At 40.4% G+C, this 24,737-nt stretch overlaps 1 protein-coding gene across 2 annotated transcripts in view; it reads right to left on the bottom strand.

Annotated features, from left to right (window-relative positions):
- Window positions 1-4,283: 4,283 nt before the first annotated feature.
- wnt7bb (wingless-type MMTV integration site family, member 7Bb) overlaps window positions 4,284-24,737 on the bottom strand; it is a 31,253-nt gene continuing 10,799 nt past the window's right edge. For both annotated transcript variants that reach the window (XM_072386255.1, XM_072386254.1), the window contains exons 3-4: window positions 10,961-11,232; window positions 4,284-5,950 (exon numbers count right to left, since the gene is read on the bottom strand). In XM_072386255.1, coding sequence (XP_072242356.1) covers window positions 5,471-5,950; window positions 10,961-11,232 — 752 coding nt within the window. In that variant the 3' untranslated portion in view covers window positions 4,284-5,470. The remainder of the gene's footprint in view (window positions 5,951-10,960; window positions 11,233-24,737) is intronic.

The following is a 24,737-nucleotide window of genomic DNA, read 5'->3' as shown; positions in this document are numbered from 1 at the left end:
TGAACAAAATCTTGACTGTCAACACACAGCTCTGCAAAAAGCTCAAGCATACAACCAAGAACAGAGACCCTTGCTGCTCCACTGTTTGGACAATACAGCTGCAGACGAATGGAGACAGTCAGGTAGTGTTCAGAGTCCTCAGCCTGGGGTCTTGACGATCCCCACTTTGCCTTGTGGTCTATGATGTCACACAGGGTTTTGCCTTTGAATGGCCATGTGTTCCTCACCACTAATATCAAACAGATGACGAGAAACCTCCAAATGATGGTCTTTCACGAAGACAAGCAGTCAAAACAAAGTTATAGGAACACAGAAAAACACCACACCGAGTGCTCACATGACAGAAGAGACCATGCGTTCTTAATTGCAGCAGGCTGTGTTGCGGGCAGTGTTTAACTGTATTGTGTGCTTGTCTGCTTTACTGAAAATTTATTTCAAACCTGTACTGTGTACTGCGTAAAGACCGACTCACTATCTGTTCTATGAGGCTACTTAAAAATGTTTGTAACAAAGTCATACTCCATCATTTTGTAATAGATTAACTGTAGCTTTAACATCCAGGAATAACAAACAAGACTTAAAGTATTACAGTAGAATAATCCACCATCCCGTGGGACTGAAACATGCCTTCCTCCACTATGAAGTAGTCTTCTGGAAGACAACAATTCTGCTCACTTTGACTCTGGCTAATCTCAGAAAGAGGTCAGTAGACCTTTGACACCTTAATTAAAATTGAATCTCGTCATTTGGGTAATTTATTAGATTTTTTTCCCACTCTTTCTTCTTTCCTCTCCACCTTGCAGGTGTGTCTTATCTTTGAGAGGCCAATGTCTAATCTGAATGTTCTTGCCAGAGTTACAAATCACAAAACAAGACAGAAGATTGGAGCAAAGTCAAAGGAATTTGAGAGTGCAAAAGAGGGCAGGAAAAAAAAAGACTTAGCTTATACCTACACTGGGTTCCATCAGATAATGTACATCAAATGTTCTTAACTGCTATAGTCATAACTTGACTAAATGTATTTTACTTGGACTTTGGCCATGATCCAAATCATGATGTGGTCTGCTATTGAAAATTATCTTTAAAGTAAATAAAGAATGAGTTTGTTCTGAACAGCTTCATTAAAACATCCATTTCCATTTGCTGGCTTTTTCAGGTTTCTTTCCCAAAGCTTAGCTGACAGGTGATTTCTTCACTGTTTGAAGAAATGCTTGTAGCTAACAGAATTGCCAACTGTCCAAAAGCGATGCAAAAGACCTCTGAATAGCTTGGTCATACAAATAGATTGGCACAAAGTAAATTCCTGGCCATGACAGAGAGAGGTGTCATGTTTTCCAGAGATAGTCTTACCTCACGAGTGTTTTTCGTCCTAACTGGGCTTTGAATTGGAAAAGTGGGTGCATGCGTCACTCTCAGCCTGATTTAGACCAGAAGCATTAGCTTGCAAAATATATCCCAATGAACTAATGATCCTGACACCCAAACAATGGCTGCTTTAGAAGAAGGCACACACAGCAGACTTTGTTTTTCTATCTCATATTTTTAATGACAAAAATGTTTGTCAGAAACAAATGGATTTATTTTTCTCAATCCAGGGTATAATATAGGGGAGCTTATGGGGTTCCGGCCCCCTGGGTTTCAGACAACTAACAAAACACATCTTACTTCTGCTCTGCTGCCCACCTACAATGCTGTTCACATACAGGAGGACAAGTGTGAGTGTCCAGCAAATGGATGAAGTAGCATGGTTCTCTTTCACAGAAACCCTTTGCGGAAAGAGTTGGATGAAACCACTGACATTGATAGCGTCCAAAATGGTCATTTATAAATGGTGTCAATTAGTAGTGTCAGAATAAAACATTCCTCAATGCTAACAACAATCCGACATTATCAGTTTCTGAGCATATTCACTCTCTGTGATGATAAAAAGCAACAAAGCTGAAGAGAACTACGAACACATTTGGTAACTTTGACAAAGAGTGAGAATGACAAGTTAATTATTCTCAACCTATTCTCATCTCTGAAAACTCAACTCAACCAATTTTTCTTTTCACTTTGCACACAGTCTCCCACTCCACAACAGCTGCTGCTACTTATATGGTGTGCTGGCTCCTTCTCCAAACCACTCTCAATTAGCTCCTCTCCTAAATAACCACTCTTTTCACTTGCACTTGTTTCCGGCTACACATGCATCTCCTTTCATCAGGCCATCCCATCCATCTCAAAAACACCCCCACAAAACAGCTACACTCTTGTTTGTGTGTCCAAAAACAAGAGGCACACTGAGCCACTTCCAATTCACATCAGGTCATTTGCATGAAGGTCCTTTTCTCATTTAGTGCTACCAAACAGCTCTGCCAATACAGAAAGCACGAGAAGCTCAAGCGCTGAGCCAGTTATCCTTTCATTAATCAGTGTATCCTCATTATGAGTTGTTGCATTTATTGGTTTGAGAATGTAGCTGATACAATCTGCTCTTCCACCCAAGAGTTTTGGAATAACTCTTCATCCTTATATAATAACCAGTTCTAATCTGAAATTCTACTAATCACATTTTACAGGGTCCCAGAGATTTTTCTCTGTGCATGGCTGAATTATGTGCTTCATTGTCAGTGGTTTTCTATTATCTCTCCTTATTTTTTTCTTCTTCTTTTCGTGATTTTGATCACATCTTCCTTTACAAAGACATGGAGAAGAAGCCCCTTTCCATGCAAGGAGAGATAATTGAGTTCTGTTCCAAGCATGCCACAATCAGGACAGAAGACCACAGCATATCATGAACATGTGCTGTGTACAAAACAACATCAAAGTCAGCTCACTGCTTGATTTATTTATTTTTTGACATTTAATGATTCATGCTTCCTAATGCATTTGCCAGTTGTGTGTGCATGTGGATTCCTTTAAAGGGGGAAATGTATGCAAATAATAGCTTTTGATCAATTGATACGGGCAGCTAAACACTGAGCAGGAACCATCTTGTACCAACAGGCATTAAGCAATAGCATTAAGAATGTAAATTCTAAAGCTTTAATGTGTAGAATTAAAGTTCTATCCTTGTGAGAGGAAACATTTTTCTAAAGGCTCTAGAAAGAACATGTTTTCTGACATATTTGAATCCGTTTAATAATAAAATTAGTGTCAGGATGAAAGAATGAGCTTATTGTGTCAAATCAATATGTGTTTGATGTATAAACTAAATACAAAATTACACTAACTATGCAAAGTGCAAAAAAATCAGTCACTAATTCACTAAAATGTAACTATTGATGTGCACAAGTTATCCTCCACAACAATATGAAGTGATATGAAATCAAATCGGCAACTGGCCTGTACAATCTGTAAACCTCTATTGCAGATTTTGGTTGAATAGATGACATCAACACTAATATTAACAAGGAAAAAGAAGCTGTTCTGTTTTAAGCATCAAAAAGAACTGGAAATTATCAAGCCAATCTGGCTGTTTGTGCTGTATGGATTTGAAAACTAGTTTTTCTGGACAATTTCTGGACATTTCTTTAAGACTGATAGTTGAGGAGATTAATGCCACTCAGGAGAGGCTTTGCTGAGTGAGAAGACTACTTGCACTTCCTACAAATTTCAAAATCTACAAGCAATTCCAAAGCTGCACAATGAATACAGTGTTTCACTGCTGCCAAATCGCTGTACAGGTTGTAAAAGCAATAATTTATTGTCTTTGAGGGAGTTAAATCTGCTAACAAGCTGACTCTCTTGAGTCGTTTTGCTGTATCTGTTGATTCTACATAGCAACTCCTTTTTTAGTTTTCCTTTCCTATCACTTACGATAACATTTTACTTACCGGTACAAAGTTATAACTTCGAAATGCTGAAATGGCCACCAAAAGGAAGAAAGAGGGAACCCTAACCCTGTAAAATTACAAAGTATTAATTCCAGACTGGTTCAACTTCAACAGACTTTGCTTTACTTTTTGTATTTGTGCAATAAAGCATTATAAGATCTATTTTTGCCTTGGCATGGTTGTATTAGCATATTTTCATCTCATAGCAATACCCATTGGGAGTACAAAGTTATAAAAACTGATAGCAATTATTTTGTATTCCCTAAAATCAGATCCAGGTTTTGATAAAATATTCCCTTGATGTCGATGTTGTGGAAAACCTAATCTAGACTAGAGAAAAAACACACCGCTACAGTACCATTCAGAGAAAGTAAATATGAATGATCAAATCTCAGTAGAAGAAAAGCAGAGAAAACTTTTAACTATAAAGTCTGCAAGTTCAACTGTAAAAATAAACTGTCAAACTTTGTCAAACGGGAGTTTATTTAGTTCATCAGTGGTATCTGAATAGAAAATATGAGTTTAGCACTCGACAACACATCCAGCACAGTTTTAATGTTCATGTTTTCTGTAGTGAGGAGGATCTCAGCAGTTAAATGAGTCTTCTCTCCACTGTCTCGTAACGGATGTTGGAAAACCATCCAAATAGATTTAACTGCTCAGGGTGAAATAGGCCTGCAAACAAACTATGCCACAATAAACCAGAATCAAGGTGTTGGAATGTGAGACACACTGTAATGATGTATTTTGCTGTCAACACACCAGTAGCAGTGAAACTTTGCTTTCTCTCTTTTTTGTGTTTTAGGAATTGTGGGGTCATTTTCTAACAGACACACACCTTCAGTCAGAGTTTCTAAAAAGTATCTTTCTTTACATTTAGTACAAAAAAAAGACATCTCTACCCGTTAGTGCTTTGTTTTAAGATACTACAACATAAATAAAGACAATTTATTTTCAGTGTTCAGAACAGACAGTTCCAGTGTTACTGGAAAACTAACATACTCCACCATATTCCAGTTGGCAGCAGAGGGTTTAACAGAGTTCTCCACTCATATTTTGGTGCAACATGATGCGCCATACGTACAAAATGTTCTTCATTTCTACAGACCTCCAACACAGACCCCAGAAAATCTATGGGGTTCTTGTCAAGATTCATTTAAGCTCCCCTTGAGTGAAAATTCGACAAAACCTACAAATGTGTTTCATCAAAGACATGACAGATCTCACCCAGTCACCTTACATCAGCTGCTGACATTTTAATCAATTCCCATGTTGCTCTGAGTTCCTCCCCCTGCCAGTCTTGTGTGAACTGAGCTGTTACAAATCCCAGAGTGCAAAGCGCAGTTCCCGCCGAGGGCCTCGTTCCTTATGGGTAGTCCCAACTTCACTGTAGATACATCAGTACATGAGCACAATCTCTATGTGACAGTAAAGTTCTGGGCTATGACCTACTGATAATTAGCAATTACTTTCTGAAAAGCAATTAGATAGATTCTGCTGTGCAAAACAATGCCATGAAGAGCTGATAGTGTAAATTCCGTTTGTTCAGTTTTAAAATCTCTCACTGCTCACTGATATCTCGCTCTCGCGGGTCTTCCTCATTCAGCTAGTCCTCGGTGCTTCACCTCCTGACACTGGAGTTCCTTGTGTCCTTATTTGCAGGTAAACACCTCCGTCCTCTCACTGCACGTGTTGCATTTGACGAAGCAGCACCATTGAAACTTACAGTTGCACTGCCACACTTTGGTGTACTGGTGTGTATTGTAGCCCCGACCGCAGCACATTAGGTCGCAGCCGTCCGTATGCGGCGAGGTGCGGTTGCACAGGCGTCCCTGGGTGCCCACGCTCCCTGTGGCTGCATCCTCCTCGCAGTAGTTGGGTGACCTCTCAATGTAAACGAGGTCTGTCTCCATGGGCTTACGGTAGCCCTGAGTCTGCTTTACCTTGAGGTGGGTGGGCTGACGCAGTCGGCTAGCCCGGACTACCTCCACGTGCACAGCTTCATTGTACTTGTCCTTGAGTACGTAGCCAATCTCACGGAACTTTGGAAGTGTAGTCCAGCAGGTCTTCGTGGTGCAGGAGCCTGAAACGCCGTGACACTTGCACTCTAGCTTCATCCTTTCTTCTAAAACCTGCAGAGTGATAGGGAAAACCAAACAACATCCACATGTAATTAAACTTCAGAGCAGATTTCAGCTTTATTGTGTTCTCTGAAACTCCATTGTGCTGGTATTTACAGCCAAAACATCACAAATATGTGGACAAATGAAACCCAAACAATGTGCAAGGCTGGACTAAATAAGAGGTAAGCAATGGATGCCTACTTACAGTGACTGGCAAGCAGTCAGCCACCTGTACCCGGATCTTTGAATATTTGAATTTTAGTCTAACTTTTGTCATCAAAACTTTAAGCATGGATGAAATCAGTGTAGTATTCACTATGCAGCCCATGTCATATGTAAACACAGTTGTGAGACAGTTCAAATGCCTTGGGGGCACAATTTTCTGCCACTTTTGTGGTCTCTAATAAGCTTTTTTTCCATTACCTCCTTGATGCATAGCATTGGCAAAATATTTGACTTCTTAACCTGAAGATCCGGATTAACAAAGAAGGGTTCGGAGTGTGATTTAATTATACATCAAACATCAGTAAAAGCTTCACTTGAACATATTTGGAACAAACTTGAATGTTAAGTCACTTTCTTGACAAAGTTAACTTGAAGAGTAGATTTGTTATTGTTCCCGTGAGGTTGTCAAGACTACCTAACATCTAACTCCCATCCAAAACGCAGACCAAAAGGAGTGCTGTTACCCTCCTTTTTTTCGCCTCAAACCCTAGAAAAAACATTGCTGTCACATGGACTATAAATGGTAGATGCGAAATAGCTTATCATGTCTAAATTATGTCACCATGGACAATATTGATATCCACTCATAAATCTAACATATAGAACCCAAGAATAGTCGCATGCCTGATCACATCATGTGCATTCCCTCTATGTGTCACTGTTAAATTACACATGCTTTTTGACAAGATAATGCTTTAGTTTGAATGATAAGCATAAAGAATTATCTAGGTTTTTCATGAACAAAAAGCGTTAGGCAGATGCAGACTTTCTGTTGCTGCATGTACATGAAAACAAAAAGGCATTTCCATCTACTACTGATGCTTCTAATAAGTAATAATTATGCTGATGACTTGCTGCCACAGGCACTTATCCAGTCTTATCCAGCTGATCTCTGTGAAAAAGGCTAATCCAAACATATCTGAATTTTTAGCCAAGTATTGCATGCAGTGGCATGTTCTGAAAAAGGGGAAATTGTATTCACTGGTAATATCCAATCCTGTAATTTTCTCTATTTTCTGTATACCACATCAGAGAAGAAGAAAAATAAACATAAGTCTTATGCATCGGCCAACTTGACTGAAATCTTGTAAATAAAAGCATTGCACTTGCATTTTAACACAAGACAAGCTCAATTGAATGTTCACAACTGGACAAGACACTCAAGGATTGTGTGACTTCATAATATTCTGACATATAAGGGTGAAAAAGGGTTTAAATATGGTGATGTAAAGTCTAGAAACAATGTACACTTTTAGAGAGTGTCTCTTTTCCTCAAACCCTAAAATCTAAATTTTTCTTTGAGGTCATCTAACGCATATGGCAAACAGGAAGGAAAGTTCTCCCTCTAATCCTGGCGCATATGGTAAGTATTGTATGCTGTCATCAGTATTTAAGTGTTAATCCTTTGCTCACTGAGACTAAGACAGTCATTTTAAAAAAGTCTTAAAACTGTACCATCTTGAAGTTCTGCTGAACTAATCTCAAAGGCAAAGAAAAAAAAAGAACAGAAGGGGTGAAGTTCAAACAGATCCTATTAACACATCTCTAAGAGTCCAGACATGAGTCTTTTAAGGCAATTAAGGAACCCCTGACTTGCTAGAACGAAGCATGTGTCTTTGTTGAATAAGATCTTGGTTGTGCAGCTTTTTCCTGGCTCCTGGCCTTTCCAGAGACACAAGTCATCCTCTTCTATTCGACACTTATGAACATACACAAGTGATGTTCAGTATCTCTATCGGTCTTGTCTATACAGGCATGTGGTCACAGTTTCCCGGTTTAAGGACATTTGATTGAAAAAACATGAGCCAGCTCCACCTCCCCCCCACGCCAAATACATAAAAGCCGGGGTCAGCTGTCAGCTTTGCAGCGATGTTGATTCAGAGCGAGGATTTCCAAAAATGCACAGCACAAAAACCACAAGGAATGCCTGGCATAAGGAGCCTGACAGATGCATGGAAACATTTACTTAAACTGTGTCCATCAAAGCCTCTGATCTGTTACTGATTAGTCCAATATGACCAGATTCCCATCTAAAAGATTGCTTGTCAAACACCCCCCCTCTCTTGCAAGATTTAAGGGATGTGGTGTTTCAGTGGGTGTTCTTTTACATTTGGTTTGGTCACAGAATCTAATCTTGTAATTATAGTCTTCTGTTTTAATGATGGCCCATATCAGTGATTGGAAAACAAAATCTCAGCTGTATCCCATTCGAGGTACAGTTTCCTCTCTCATCAAAGTCAGGATCATTTTTCTTCTACTCTCTTGCCTTTAATTTATTATTGATCCGACAATTCTATATTTGTGTTTTTTGTGCATATGACAGCAGCCATATTCTGTCATAAAGTAAGCAACTCAACTGGATGCTGGTGATGTGGTCGGGCGGCCTGGTTGGACACTTGCTCTCCCTCAGGCATGTCTTTATTTCTGAAGTTTTTCTCGGTCTTCTCTCATCTCATTTTCAAGCAAACATTATTAAACAATAAAGTTGAATTGTTTTAACTCCCAAAAACTTTTCATTTTGTGTGTCGAAGCAGGCAAATCTTTTGATTGATCATGATTGCCCCTGTTGTTCAGTTATAGTGACGATTGCATTTGGATTCTGATAGGTTCCATTTCTTTTACTTTGGTATTTATGATTCCAATGCTTCTGCAACAAAACTTAATTCTAATTTTGGTCTAATAATGGGGAGAATCCTGATTTGTATGCTGTGTATACAAATGATCCAGACTGTATAGTAGCTTGGATTTGCCTTTGGCTTCCTGGGTGTAAGGCAGGTTAGCATTGATAGTTTACTCCAGACTGTAATGCACTAGTCTGGTCTTTACCAGATCTTAAAATTTGATAAATACTGATAAATACTCAGATAATGCATGACATATTATACAAAAACTACCTGGCTGCTTTTAACCCTAATAATGAAACTCCTTCCTACACCTCTGCATTTCGACTTAATATTTGTCCAATCAATAATAGCATGGTGTAATATGTTGCATGTTTTTGGGGGTTTTCTTGCTGCTAGAGGTTGTAGTTACCTCATTTAAGGCCTATCTGAACCAGACGATTTCACACTATTGTTTTTCTACGAGGGTCTACCTTCTCTTTAACACAACTACAGGATATCCACATATTGCCTGAGGGGTTCTTAACAATCAAATTTTGATGTATTTCAAATGCTTCTCGCGTTTATACACAAAATAAGTTTCAGTTGTTTTTTTGTTTTTTTTTAAACATCTGCCCAACATTCATGAACTGACTATGTGTGCACGTTCAAACAAACCATGAGATGGTCCGGAAGAATAATTATCAAGTTTGAGTTTACGAGCTTCAGAGTGAGAACAGGAAGAGTGCCAGCTCTGACAGTCCAACATGCCAACACCCTGGCATGCAGCACAGACCCTATCAGTCTGCTGTGTTAACACCAGCATTGTTGGCCTGATTCACACCCTGAATAGAGGCAGTCAAATGGCAGTGACATGTTTTGGTATTGTGCAGACAACTGCAATAATATCCTGTTCCTAATTTTACACTCCATAATTCCATGAAAGGAACTGGAAAGAAGGAATGGCTGTCCTCCATCTGGCAGCCAGTGGCCACGCTTCATTTTCCCAGTGGACATGATAAAGCCCAAGTTATTAATCAGATCCATTTGTCAGCATACCATCTTCTCTTTTATTTACCTCTCAGGCATGATCTCTATATCTATCCTCCATGGCTGTTCTGAGAGGACTAATTGCAAACAAACATGCCCGTAATGAAGTTTCCCAACAAACTCTCTCATAAATAAAAGATTCCCTCCTTGGATCAGAAGAAATAATAACATCTGGCCAAGGCAAAACAAGCTGCCGAAAGGTTAACGGGACAATCATTTACTCAACTTGATCAATCACAGTTGTCTATCACATGACTGTATGACTTTTTCTGGGACTGTTTGCTCCTCTTCACTGGAAAACGCAGACACACCCATCTCTGCATTCATGTGTGGACGCACACATTTGAAATGCATCTTTAGAGGAGCACTATTTCATGTTATTTATTAACAATGACATATTTGAAACAAAACTCTGCTCATTGATTTTGGTCCGAATTTTTGTCTCACATTAGTCAGAGAGTTCACGAGTCCCTTTCTGTTTTATCACCCTCAACTTCAATGTGTCCCACCCAGTTAGCATGCTTTATAAACAGGAAAGCAATCATTCATTCTGCCTACACTGTGCTCATCAATTACTCTTTCATCGGAATATTTCTCCCCTGTCTCTGCCTCTTTCCCCCGCATTAGCCATTTAGTTTTTTGTTCTTTTCAGAAGTAGTGATTCATTCACGAGTGTTGTATCAAAGCCTTCAATACAATGCATTTCCAAGTATGAATTAAAAAAAAACCTCAGGCTCTGTTATGGGTTTTTGTGATCTCAGAACAGTCTTTGTAATGCCTGGCTGGACTTTTTTCTCGAGCAGAATCTTTTCCAGGTTAGACCCGATAGTGCCTGCAGCAAAGCCATGACATAGAAAAAAAGGAAAATTATCCTGATTACTACCCTTTGCCTAAAGTTGCAAACAAAATCAGTGTATTTGAAAATGTAATTATAATCCACCATTGCTAAGGAAAATCTACTACAAGTATAATTAGTAAAGGTTAGACTAATAAGGGGATCTTTTTGTGTGTCAACGTGACCTCACTGCATTCTCATTCATTCTCATTTAAAACACTGTCCCTTGATTTAAGAAGGCTTTACCACACAGGTGTTTCTCTCAAAACACGTGTGGCAAAGCATGACCATCCGAGAAGCCTCCCTTACCTTTCTGCCCGCCTCGTTGTTATGCAAGTTCATCAGGCGACGGGGAGTCTTTTTAATCTCACGGGCATCTACGAAGCGACGAGAAAACTCAATGCCGTATTTGATGTCAGCCGAGCAGCCTCCCCACTTCCAGCCTTCTTCTTGATTGTAATACCCCTGCTTCTCTCGATCGCAGCCACACTGGCTCAGGTTGCCCTGGCTGCAAGCAGCTGTGATAGCGTGGGCAACCCCTGCTGCCGTGATGGCATAGGTGAAAGCTGCTTCCCGACTGCCTGAGGGAGAGAAGAGATTTCTTTTAAGAAGACCTAGAATAAAATACAAACTTTCACCATGCTACTTTAGTCTCAATACCAAACACTGCAGAGAATTACTTTGTTTCTAACGCCACAGATATTCCACATTTGGCACATTGTCTTGATAGGTCACAAATTTTCCTTCCCTCTCCTAAACAGCTTCCCTCCTGCACCTTGGTAGAAATGTGGTCTCATTTCCGACCGCAAAATCCTTGGGCCCAGCCTGCAAGAGTGCAGTGCTGGAATTCCAGAGTGGGGAGAGCTGGTCTAGGTGCTGTCCAAAGTGCTGAATTCCTCTGCAGGAGCACCTTGTACTGCTGCCCACACTTCACACAGCTGGGGTCTGCAGGTCTCACTGCCTCACTCATCCCGATTACTGACGAGAAAGAAAACCTTCTGCAGTGCCTAAACCAGATGCAGCATGGAGTGCAAGAGACAAGACCAGCAGCTAAAGCCAGATTGAATGTACTCATATATATTTACTTCAGTGTGAAACTTATCAATCCAGTTAGTTTCTTTGACCCTGTGACCCCATTTCTCGAAGGTTTCCATGATGAACTGAGTCAATGAATTAAATGCACTTTCATGGTAAAAAAAAAAACCCACTACATCTCAATGATGTATCTTAAAGAAAATCAGACTAATTACGTATTTTGAAAATAAATGTGGGTGTGGCACAGTGTTGCAGAGGTTGACACTGTCACTCAATGGCAAGAAAGTTCCTCATTTGAATCTCAGCTTTGGAGCTTGCATGTTCTCCCTGTGCCTGCATTAGTTTTCCTCTGGGTGCTCCAGTTTCGTCTGGGACAAACACATATGTCTTTGGTTAATCAGTTCTAAGTTGACTGTAGGAATGACTATGAGACTGCATGTCTGACTGTCACTTTTTCTGGCCCTGTGATGGACTTGTGACCTCCTCACAGTGTCCTGTGTACAGTGTACTGTGCCTCGCTTTCTCAGAGATGAGATAGGTTTCAGCTCCCAGCAAACCAAGAACAGAAAATGTATGGATACAATTAAAGTTTACAACACTTTTTTGGGGTAATCATATAGTATAATTTCCTATGCATAATAAAACACACATCTGAGTGGCTAAAAGCAGAAAATATTTGACATGATTAATGCAATTCTTAATTCTTTATTGTCTGCTGATTTATTGTTTCAGCACTGAAGTAAGTCATACTCTTGTCATGAAAACATTTATGTTGCACATAAGTAATGGATGTTCAAATGAAAAAGGAGCCCCACACAGAACTGGGGGACACATTTTGGCCACAAGGACAATGACAACAACCACTCCAGACAATTCCTTTCTCTGCCTTAATATCTCAGAGTTCTCCACGACTCTCCTAATGTCTTGAGAGGGCTCTGACTTAAAAGGTACCTCCTGTTCTAAAGAGGGCTGTGGGTTATTACAGCTCTGCTCTCCCTTCAAGTGGCAGTAATCTGGAAGGGGCAGATCATCAGAAACAAGGCAAACCGCAGAGTGTTTCAAGGGGCCTTTCAGCCTTTGGAGAGGAATGTTTTCTAAGGCTTTTGATGTCTGTTGTGTAATGTACTCAGTTGCAATTATTGAAACCTCTCTAGGTAAAAAGTATCTTTTTTTCCTGCACTTCATAGAGCCAAAGGCTCCATGATAATTTATCGTTTCTGTAATGGTTTTAAGAGTAACGGCTAAGAAATTCTTCAGATTAGTTTAGCAAAAAAAAACAAAAAAAAAACATCCATGTATTTCCTAAAAGCTTAAACTCCTGGACCTGGATGTTGGAAGTCAACGTCACACACAGCAGAGGTTTTTGGTTTGAAGAGCCAAATATGGCTCAACAAATTTCTCAGCGATGGATTTATTTGTAAGTGAAGTCTGCTCACATTAGATAGAGGAGCTCTGATGATTTTCCTTTAGAATCATTATTGTGGAATGATAACCAGTCAAGGACTTGCATGCTGTATTACACTGCAGTTTGTCTTTAACAAGCTCAAACTTGTCAGATGTTATCAGTGGAAGGTTAAATAAATATGCAAAACTTTCAGAGTACACGAGGAGCCAAAACCATTTTGAGTTTGGTAAAACACCAATGTGAAAAAACTGCTTGTAATAGCTGTCAATTGTATGAATAAAATATTCCGATGTTACAGTTATATCTACAATAGTGTCCTGAATATCGTAAAGTGAGCAAATGAAGAAGATGTTTATATATATATATATATATATATATATATATGGAGCCAGAGCTGCAGGGAAGCAAAATCTGAAATATTTCAAACATGACAGAAAAATACAGTATGGCATATGCAATTTGGCCAAAAAAAAAAAGGTTAGTGCAGCCCAATGTAAACAAATATTAAAAGAGTTAGCAATAACTATGAATTGTAGCTCCCGAGAAGAGGTAAGGGAGGTAATGCCTCCTCTGAAGTTTGTGGTACCGTTGTGTAGCTGATAGTAACTGTGAGAGATGCCAACAACGAAACTGCTTTGGCTCCTTTGAGGAGGTGGTGAGTGTGGTTGTCCAATAACCTGAAGGTTGGCGGTTCGATCTCCACTCTCACCCCTCAAAGACTGGTGAACTGACAGCTGGAGGGGTGGCAGTTCACCTCCTTGTCATGGCTGAGGTGCCTTTGAGCAAGGTACCGTACCCCCATGCTCCCTGGGCACTGTAATTGGCTGCCCACTGCTCCAGTGTATGGCAGCTGTCTCCATGAGTGTGTGACCCTGTGTGTGTTCAACAGGTGCTGACCTGGATGGGTTAAATGTGGAGGACAATTTTGGTGTATTTCATGTATATACATGACAAATAAAGACTTAACTTAAAAAACTTAACTTAAATGATAACTACAGCAAGCTGAGAGGTTATTTTCTTTGTTTGAAAGCAGTGAAAACATCCCTGCACAACAAAAGACGTGTGTACATGAACCTGGTGAGCATTACCCTGGGGTCAGTTGGACAGGGGTGAAGAGTGGAAAGGAGCATTAAATTCAACAAGTAACTGATGAGCCAGAATGTTGTTTTCCTCCATTACTTTTCGTTTCACATGTTCAGATTGTAAACAATGGGTCTACCTGCCATTGTTTGACTTATCATGTAATCTATCCTTTGGATTTTCATTTTGGCTATGTTTGGCTTGTATAGACATTAAAAGCCGAAAGTAGCTCCCAGGGGCTGAGTGGGACACAAAAATCCACCGGGACAATTCTGTCTGCACCGGCCCACCACAGGCCCACAACTGGTCCAACCCATCCCCTCCACCTCCCATATATCAACTACACAAACAAAATGTATGGACTTAACGGAAATATGACCACTAGATGGCAGAAGGCAAAATCACACAATTGACAATAAAGTGTAACATTTGAAAAAAAAAAAAAAAGAATTAGATGAAGATAGGAGGCTAAACAAAAATCAGTAGGCTGGATTAATGAGAGTGAGTTTGATACTCCAGCAACCATGAGTGAGATGTAGAGAGACACCAAGTGTTATATATATTGGTTGGACTACTTTCTGGTATAGCTGTCAGAGATCTTGGAGATTTTCATGGGAACATGCTTGACTGACAACAGTTTTGACTCAATGGGCCGCTCATTAACTTCACACGGCTGTGCAGGGCAGTCTGCAGGCTGGTTCTCTTGAGCTCATTGGGAGATCTCCCAGTCATCCCAATGGCCACTCCGCCCCTGGTAGCTCCACAGTGAGTATCTTTGGTTCGGACGCCAGAATCTTGGAAAACCTCTGTCTTCTGACTGAGCCTAATTTCAACAAAATTTAAAATACTGATGCGCTCGTATGGATTAGATTGTGTGTCCACGTGAATGCACTGTGTGTAGTTTGCTGTGATTCCAAGAGCCGTCAGTTGCTACTAGTAACCTGACAATAACTCTTTTTGCTAGTGCAGAATACTAACATGTACTTACACAGCGGCATTTGTATTGCCTTTGTATGCTCAATTGTATGCATCTCTTTAATTTGAAAATAATTTAATTTACATAGAGCTAAATATAATGCATTTATGCATCCATATGTAGCTATTTTCCATTTAATTTCCTCTTCAGAGGGATTTCACACCTCTTATTCTAGTCTCAGGGGCACTTTCTGAACTCTCAGAGATGTTTTCATCCAAAGCCACTGTTAATTTCCTATCCTGGGACTGGCACTGTAGAGTTAATACCATAGCCACAGGTTTGCCCAGTAGGGACTGACTCACAACCGCTCGCTTTTTTGGTTAGAAGCTGCACTGTGCCCCACCAGCTTGTGGTAACATTCTGCTGCCCCCATCTCACACACACACACACACACACACACAGGCACAAATGTAGGCGCTCATATGTGAACACATGCAATGCTCAATGACTAGCCACATAATAAAAATACACTACATGCTCACAATACCCTCCACCCTCACTCTAGTTCACTGTTAAAAACATGTTTGCACATAGATGCACCAAGAGAGCGTCACTGTAATGGTTAAAACAGGATAAAGGCAGTTTCCAGAGACAGGGTGGGTCCCCGAGCCATAGATGCAAGCCCATTTCTAAGCCAACTGAGTTTTGCTGTTCATAGGGAAAAAAGATTATGATGAGGCTTGTACTGGTTGTTACCCCCTGGTGCGTCTGGCACTGTGAAGACTGAATCTGGCCGTAATGCAAGCCAGTAACGAGGGCCGTGGCAGTCTGTATTAGTCAAGCCCCTCTTTTTCTTCGTGCGCTGACAAAGAACAGTGTTTTCAACACTTAGATATCCATTTGTATGGAACATTAAATGTCTCTCGTGTCTATCCAGTCCCAGTCAACTCATTTGATGTGTGCTGAAGTAAAATGTATGTCTATAAAAATGATTGAGGAATAGAGAAAACATTAACACTGCCACCACAAAGAAGCAGAAATAAATGAATGGGTTATTTACAAAATACACCGTATCCATAAATACAGATTCAGGAATCCCATTATACTTAGTAATAATATTGTGCACATCATATGTGAGAAAAATGATTTAATTCTTGTTCCTATATGTAAGGACAGACCCTGCTACACTGAACAGACTAGAATTTGGCAAATCTTGGAGGAGGAAAAGCACCCATAAGAGCAGCAAAAATCCCTAAAGAGGCGAGCCCCACAGTTCTGACAGCCCTCCAGGAGGAACCACCCTGGGATAGCCTCGGTAGCTGCCAGTGGAAAATTGGAGTGACCAGAAAAACCTCAATGAATTTGGAAACATCCAGGAGAGAAGAATGGGGGGAAATATTAAACCAGATGTCTAATAGAGTTTAGTGGCAAGTGTCTGCTCCACTGGCCAAAATAGGAAGTAAGAGGGAAGATCGGCCTTGCTTCACTCAGAACAGGTACAGGAGGTCACAACCTTAAAATATCCTGTCATACCTCTGCATCGGGAGCTAAAACCAGAAATGTACTGAAGGTTACTGACTCAGTATGCTTTGGCCTTCACATTAACTGACCACATCACTTTGGACACTGGCCCCGGCTGCGATGCCCATCATGTCCTTTAACCATCTGCCAGAAATGGGACACAAAAAGAAATCTCTGGATGTAGCGGCTCTCCACTAAAATGGAAATCTGTGTTTAGAGACAGACGCAAGCACACTGCTAGCCAAAATTTACATGACACAGCAGAGGAGATTTACAACCAACAGTACTATACAGACAGTTCAAGTGTAGTATAGGCTAGATGATGTAGTAACACAGCTGCTGACCTCAACCAGCTTTTGGTTTCTTCACTGATCACAGACCTTGGTTAGACTATGTTGCTGACAGGAGAGGAAAGGGGAAAAGATATACTGATGGGACTTGGACAAGGGGCTGGCTGTGGAGGCCACTGCTCTGTCCAAAAACAAGCCTCGTGGTCAGTTTTGTTGTGTTTATATCCCATCTTGAGACAAAGGGTTGGAATGATGAAACAAATTAACAAAAGCAAGTCTATCACATTTTTTTACATCGGTTTCAAAACACAAGCTGCACGAACTGCTTTCTAATAAATGATTAACTTTACTTGTAATTGGCTGGTGGATTTGTCTCATCTTACTTTTACTGTGGAGATTTTTTTTCTTTCTTTTTTCTGGCACTAAGAAGCAGCTTAAAACCAGAAACAAATTCCTTCTGTCCTTTTCAGCATAGTTGGCCATGAAATTTGATTCTGATTGTGACTATTCAGGTTGCACAAGCACAAAGGAAGGTGTGCAACCTAAGCAGTGAAGCATGCAAACATTGTGCATTAACAGCACCACAGCAAAGATCCGACTTAATGACTGCAAAGGTGAGGAGGACTAGCTACTCGGTAGCGAGAAAATATTTTGGCGAAGAAAATGAATAGAAGGTTGGATAGAAGTCATTTACAGAGGAATACTGGTGGAAGCCTTTCCAAACAACAGAGAAACACACACTTGCACAAATGCCAAGATGTACACACTCACAAAACACAGGGACCAGCAGAGTCCAACAGTGCAGCTGAAATGCTTCTACACACAAGCCGACTCTGTTGGTGGTGGTGGGGCAGTGAAGGGGAAAGCTTTTTATCCCGGACGTGCACTCACACCCCGGGGACACAGGAGGGTTGGATTGCATAAGAAATTACATCTCAACTACACAGTCATGCGCTTGAGTTTCAAGCTTCATATCTATTCAGCACAAGGACATCCTGTCACAGACAAATGGCACTACAGTGAACAAAGGGAAAAGTGTCACCTGCTGGTGGTCAGGAGTCTTTACACTTGTGGTAATGTGGACTGACATACTACAAACTTTTTTTTTCTAAGAGCCATGGCACCCGAAAGGTCTTTAAAACACACCCTGTAATTTACAGCTTTTAAAAGCCAATTATATTTCTAAAGTGGAAATTAACTCTTCAGTGTTTCTGGAATCCCATGCTAACTTTAGAAAAAAAAATTACATTGGCTGTTTTCCTAATATTTTCCCCAACATAGCTGCGCTTCCACTATACAAATGAAATTGAATGCTAAAGCTAAGTGAGTCCATTCTTTCATCTTAAAAATGCAAAAACAAAGCATTGTCCAGCAAATTCCGGATGTGAAAGCAAAGACCTCAGCAAGTCAATAGTTAATGTGAATGTGATAAGTTCAAGTACACGATATAAAAGCAGACAGTTATTTTACATTACTGAACATTTAAAGTTATGACACCAAATGTGCTGAAAACAAGCTGTAACCAAAGCCGAGCTGATGCGGAAACTGTCTCCAGGGCCCCAAGGAAGGGGAAGAAAGTTGGAGGAAAACCCCTAGCTTTGTATACCAATCACTGAACTGACTAATGCGCTCTGTACTACTGTTTTCCGTTCCGCTTTATGTACCGTTGCTATGAACATATGCTCCCAGCAAATTATAGACAAAGTTGTGGTCCATGAGGTTTGCAGCTCAAGGAATTAGCACAGCCGTGTTCCTGTACAATAAAATAATATTGTTTTACCAGAGCTAGGCTCCGCATTCTCAGAGAGCTCACATCATACAGCAGAGCCGGGAAAGTGGCACGTTTTGGCACAGGCACTCACTGTAGGGTCCTGAGTTTGATTCATATAATAAGGAGCGCTTTGAGCAGTAAAGCTAAAACAATTATCTGAGTATTCACATTGCCGGTACAATATTAAATGATGGGAATTTAAGTAAGCCGCCTCCCAGGCATAGAAAATTGCTCTGGCAAAAATAATTTTTCAAAAGCATCCTTTTTCTTCTATGATCTCCCTGAGGTGTATGAACACCCAGACTTGCTTAAACAAGCACAAATCCCGCTCCCCGACACCACAGCCTTTCATCCTAATGATGAGACAAAATCAGGACCTCACCTGCTCAGGCCTGGAAATGTAGGTCTGTACGTGCTGTGCAAGGTAATCATCAAGTTCAGGTGAGGACAGTGTTGAGGATTTTCCTCAATTTCAATCCTATTTGACTTTGTTTCATCTTCAGTGTGAACATATTTACTCAGATACATACCAATACCACATCATATCATCAGAGATATCATTATCATCATCACTATAATCAGCTAGTCAAATATAACACTGATGACATGTTTCCTATCTCATTACAAAAGAAACAGAATCAACATTTCCATATTTGCTGATATGCATCACTCCCTAAAATAAAGCTCCAGATTTCTTAACATCCTCTACCTCCTACCAGCATCTCTGTGCCACAGACCGACTAAGTCTTCCCCACTCTGCGCTCTAACTTAGTAAGTGGGCCGGCAGCGATGTGATTGTTGGCACATGTAAATGTCCAGTGGCGGCCCTGCATGCAGAGAATACACTGATTGGACTGGGATTGTGTGGGACAAAGCGCACTGCGAGATTACAGTTGATCCTCTCGCATCCTGCTTCCTCCTGCGTCTAGCGGCACTGGCAGACACAGACAGACACAGATCCCACCGATAACACAGTGCTACGGGGGGGCAAACAACACACACACACAAATACACACAGGGGCCCAAGGGCAAGCGTCCACAACGACCCCAGGCCAACTCAGCAGACAGACGGTGGGTGGGCAGGAGAGAGAGTGGGAGAGGGGAAGGAGAGGGATCCAAGCTCCCGACACACCCACGCAGTCTGAGAGGGAGACAGAGCTGATGAATGAACAAGGAAAGGGGCCTGGCCACGATAGTGCTGTTTGGTTGCGTAGGATGAGAAGCCCCACCCTGGATACAGACACATGTTGTGGGCAGGGGATGTGAGGCGAAACATTGGGAGAAAAAGAGTAAGAGATGACCTTTACTGAGCCATGATGACCACAGCCCACACACTGTAGAACAACAAAGCATCAGACTCCCCTATCTGATAAAGTTGGGGGAAAGATCCTACACACAGTCATACACATGACGGCTGCTCTGTTTTCTCTGGACTCACACGGAGGAGGGCAAAGAGGATTACTGCTACCCACATGATGATGGGCTGAAAAATAGGCCTTTTATCCACCACTGTTCCACCATAACACAATACACGCGTATCTACTATACCATCCTTACACAACCAGTTTTCTTTTTCTTTTTTTATGTGGAATAACAGAACTGGGTGAATGATTACATATCTGAACTGATAACCCCCCTGAGGGGGATACAGTCAACACGAAATTAATACCAGAGAGGAAAATAACTTTAATTGTGCGCACTTGAAAAACCCCCAGTTTTGACGAATGAGTTTTTTTAACTGTCTTCATTAAGCTAAATCCTGGGTATAATGCTCACTGCCAACTGACTGAGTTCATATGTCAAACAGAGTAGCAACAGGGCAACTGTGAAGTTTCACTCTCAACAATGCTAGCCTTTAAAGTGTAAGAAGCAGGGGTGTATTTAGATTCTTGTGACACCATGATAATCTTTTTCACCGTGTCCATGGCCAAAACTTACGCCACACAACTGACTTATTTGCTTTCAAGGAAAAAGAGTTTATCCTACAGCTGACATTCAACTTGAATGTCTATTTTTAAGACAGCGTGATTTAAAAGGAGAAAGAAGTTCCACTCAGAATTAATATTTCAGCTTGCATTTCCTTTCGCTTTGTCAAAGTGAGTAAAACAAAGCACAAATGGAACCACATGGTCATTTGAATAGATTTTCTTGTCCGTTCATTATTAGCCTAAGGTTGGACTGTGCTGTTGTACTTTCTGCATTCTGCGGGGATTCGATTTCACCACAAATGACCATCAACCGATTCCGAGAAGGGGAAGGAGCACCGCCAGCGCATTTATTATCTGCTAGTATTTCGCCGTCCTCAGACGGAGGGTTTGTAGTGCAGCATATGAGAAAAGAAATGGTAGAAGTGTGGGAAAAGGCAAATTAGTAGCTACCTAAAATCTTCAACAACAAATTAAATTTGACTACAATTATCATTAATTAAAAGTGCAACTGTAACTTTAGTAGTTTTACTTTACAAAGTACCGATCAGGAAAAACATTATTGACACCACAAAAACCCTCAAGTAATATCAAAGGTACAGCTGCCCCTGTCTTTTATTAACTGAGCAATAATATTAAGAATACAAAACAATAATATCAGGACAATCACCAAAAGTTTTACTCAATAAATTCGGGTTATATAATGCTATATACAACATTAAGCCAATATCCCCAAGCTTGTATCACCCACATCCTCTTAGCAGTCACTTATTCTCCTCCACTGTTCAAACTAGGAATTAAAAAAACGTTAGTACTGACTTATGTCTGGCACTATCTGTCCAAAGCAACCTTTCCCCTCTTCTTAGACTTGGCTCTGCTTCAAGGAGGCCTGCATCTTTTGCTCCCAACCAAGTATGTGCCTGTCCAGGAGTTCTTTCCACTGGAGTGGTTTTCAATGAACCTGTTGACTTAAACGCACTTTATCTGACCAAATGCCTGACCCCTATAGTAGTGCTGGCAGGTGGGTTGACCACTGTTTTAACCAAGCTCTGAGCCTCTGAGAAGACATACAGTGACCAGAAGAATTATTTATCCTCCTTTGCATGGTGCAAGGTGATACTATACTTGATCATGGGAAAATTTAGAGATTGAACTGAACTGTCTTCAGCCTTGTGTTTACTAACCCACAATTTTGGGGGTTGAAGCTAATTGCCTGGCAAGAAGGACAGAGACAGCAAAAAAACCAAACAAAAAAAAAAAACAGATTAAAACAGAAGGTGTGTAAATCAGAGTGGATGAAAACTTTTTAATGTATCTTTACCTTTCAGACTTTTTGCTTCACAGTAACACTGATAAACAATGTCTGTTAAAACTGTTCTATCGATACAGACTTGTATCTGACTTTTTGTCAGTGCTTTGGAAATAAAAACACGAGGTAGTGTTCTCTCTGGAAAAAAAAAGGTTCACCTGCTCAAGTGCTGCATCTATTCTTGTGCAATGAGCCAGTGGCAGGATGATAGAACTTTTGTAATATTTCTCTGCCAGCACAACAAGAAACCTCTTTGAGAAGAAAAGCATGAATCAGGACGGTGACAAACTGGCTGGAAAGTCAAACAGAGAGTAACCAGAGCAGGCTATTTTATGACAAGGGGGCCAGTGTTGGCCTTTGATGCTGAGTGTAGCCGTTGAAAGGTGTCCATTTTCAAGCTCTAATCGCTGACTTCAAGTGCATTGCAATTTGAACAGAGCTGTAAGGTGTTCATAGACTGGTCTTTTAAGTAAAGGGCATCTCTGTTACAGGTGGTTAGCCGAAGGAATGTGTGATTGCACACACGATAAGGCTTTCCTGAGTCAAAACACATCATTAAAAATGCAAAAAAAATAGTGGTATTGATAACCAATGTCTGAATACCACACAGAAAGTAAAATACATGCAACAGAAAAATTAAGCTAATCATAAATCTTATTCCAGGCAAAGTTGAAGGGTTTTGTAAAGTACAACAAAAACTTAAAGTTGTTATTTGCTAATCAACTTTAATCTTTACTTACTACAAAGGAAAAATTTTTCAATGTCTTCCATGATCAACTTCATTGTATATACAGCAGAAAATATAAACGAATCAAGGATTTCATGCGAGTAACACACTCAAATAAAGTTTGGATAGAAGCAAGTTTACCATTGTGTTCCCTCATCCATCCTTTTATTTGCATGTTTTGATAATTGAAGATACTGACTGTTGCAGACTATGTTGGGTGACAATGAATCTCCAAGGTACACCTGAGAATGATCATTGTGTGGTGACAATTTCTTATGCAGTGGGCTCTCATCCAACAGTGGTTTCTGTTTTTGGCCTGAGATTTCCCCCAGACACTGAATTTGTCACCAAATTGATCACCATAGATTAGATTAATAGAGCGGACACAACCCCTGCTTGATAAAGAAGACTAAACCTTTGGTGGATGCCCTTTTTATAACCAATCTTGACACCCTCACCTGTCACCAATTAATCTGCTTACTGTAGAAACTCCTAGAACTGTGTTACTTGTATATTATTCAAACTTTTCACTTTCATCATCCTTTTTCCTACTTTTTTTGAGTGTGTTCCTGGCATCAAATTCTAGATTTGTTTATATTCTCTAAATAATGAGGCTGGTAATGGAATACACCAATCATTTTATTTGTGCTGTTAAATAAATTGGAATTTTTCAAAACTTCCTTATTTGTCTGAAAATGGAGTTTGCGATATAATGTGCATGTTTAATCTGAAATATGGGGTAAACATTACTTGCTGGGTCAAAAACACATGAAGTTGTTGTATGAGTATAAAAGAATCCACGTGGAATTTTAGATGCGCTTTACGCATGCATGGACACAATTAAATATGCACACACAGAAAAAAAGGGTATCAACAAATCACAGCTATTGGGATCAGTCTTGACAGGACTATTCAAAACAGAATGATTCATCCACAAACTGGGCCAAGCATTATGACTGAAGGGTTGACCACGTTAGCGGATCTTATCCTGAACCCTCCCCCTACTTTCTCCCTGCACTCACTGATGTATCTGCCTTTAATTCTATTATTACTTGTTAATAGACAGAGACAAGTCACTCAATAATAGCCATTTCTTTTAGCACAAGATCATTAATTCTATATTTTCACAAACCAATGGTACCAACTCATGCCAACAACATAGTAGGGCATGAGGGAGGAACATTAAATCTGCTTTTGCAGAGGAAACGGGAACACACTTAAAACTGCCAGTTTCCAATCACACTTCTAGTTTATGGTGTTGTTCTCCAATTTGTCAATGACAGCATGATAATGGAGCCAAAGCTTTTCACAAAATACAGAATCCGCTGAGGTAAAGAGCTGCAGCAATAATGGCAATGATTTAATTTTTTGTGCTCAGCATCGTCAAAGCCGAATGTACTTCTCTGTTTATAGTAGCAAAATGAAAAAAAATATCAAATGACCAGTCTAAGATATGTCAAGCTCTGTCATGCTAAACAACCCAACTATTAATGTGTGCTCTCTTGGAAAGCGAATGTAATACTATGGAGCAGCTCCAGAATAGAGAGACTGCCTCCAAGAGCAGGCAGCACAGAGAGAATGCATTAGACTTGCGGTCGACTGATCTTTAGCTCTTGAAAAAATGCCGACATCTCCTCCCTCCTGTCCAAAACTGAGACTGGATCATAGCGCAGGGGGAAAGGTTTAGTGTTCATAATTTGGGGGATTTGAATGAAAAACTTAAATGGGAATGGAACGTGAACAGCTTTTCCCCTGAGCTTGATTATGATGATGTTCCCACATCATCATCTGCAGATTCGGAGATGGAACTGGAACATTTTGCTGAAGGGGGTGTATTCCATGATTTCATATGCCATGCTAAAGAGCTCCATAATATATACACAGACATGGTCAGAAAACATGGTTACATCTTCAATCATGAGCAACAAACACTGGAAGCTTGAAATTAAGGTGTTGAGTGAAAACCCAATCGTCCACTTTTCCACTATGTCTACATGGCAGGGGAGCTCTGCAGTAGCTGTGGTGTCTGTGGTCTCCCATGATGACCAAGTGGGACACTGCTGAACTTAAGCAGCGCAGTCAGATCACATCCAATAGGCTTCCTACC

The sequence above is a fragment of the Leuresthes tenuis genome, unplaced genomic scaffold, assembly GCF_036924035.1.
Source record: "Leuresthes tenuis unplaced genomic scaffold, fLeuTen1.0.hap1 SCAF_5, whole genome shotgun sequence".
Classification (NCBI taxonomy): Eukaryota; Metazoa; Chordata; class Actinopteri; order Atheriniformes; family Atherinopsidae; genus Leuresthes; species Leuresthes tenuis.
This window is presented reverse-complemented; position numbering and strand designations above follow the sequence as displayed.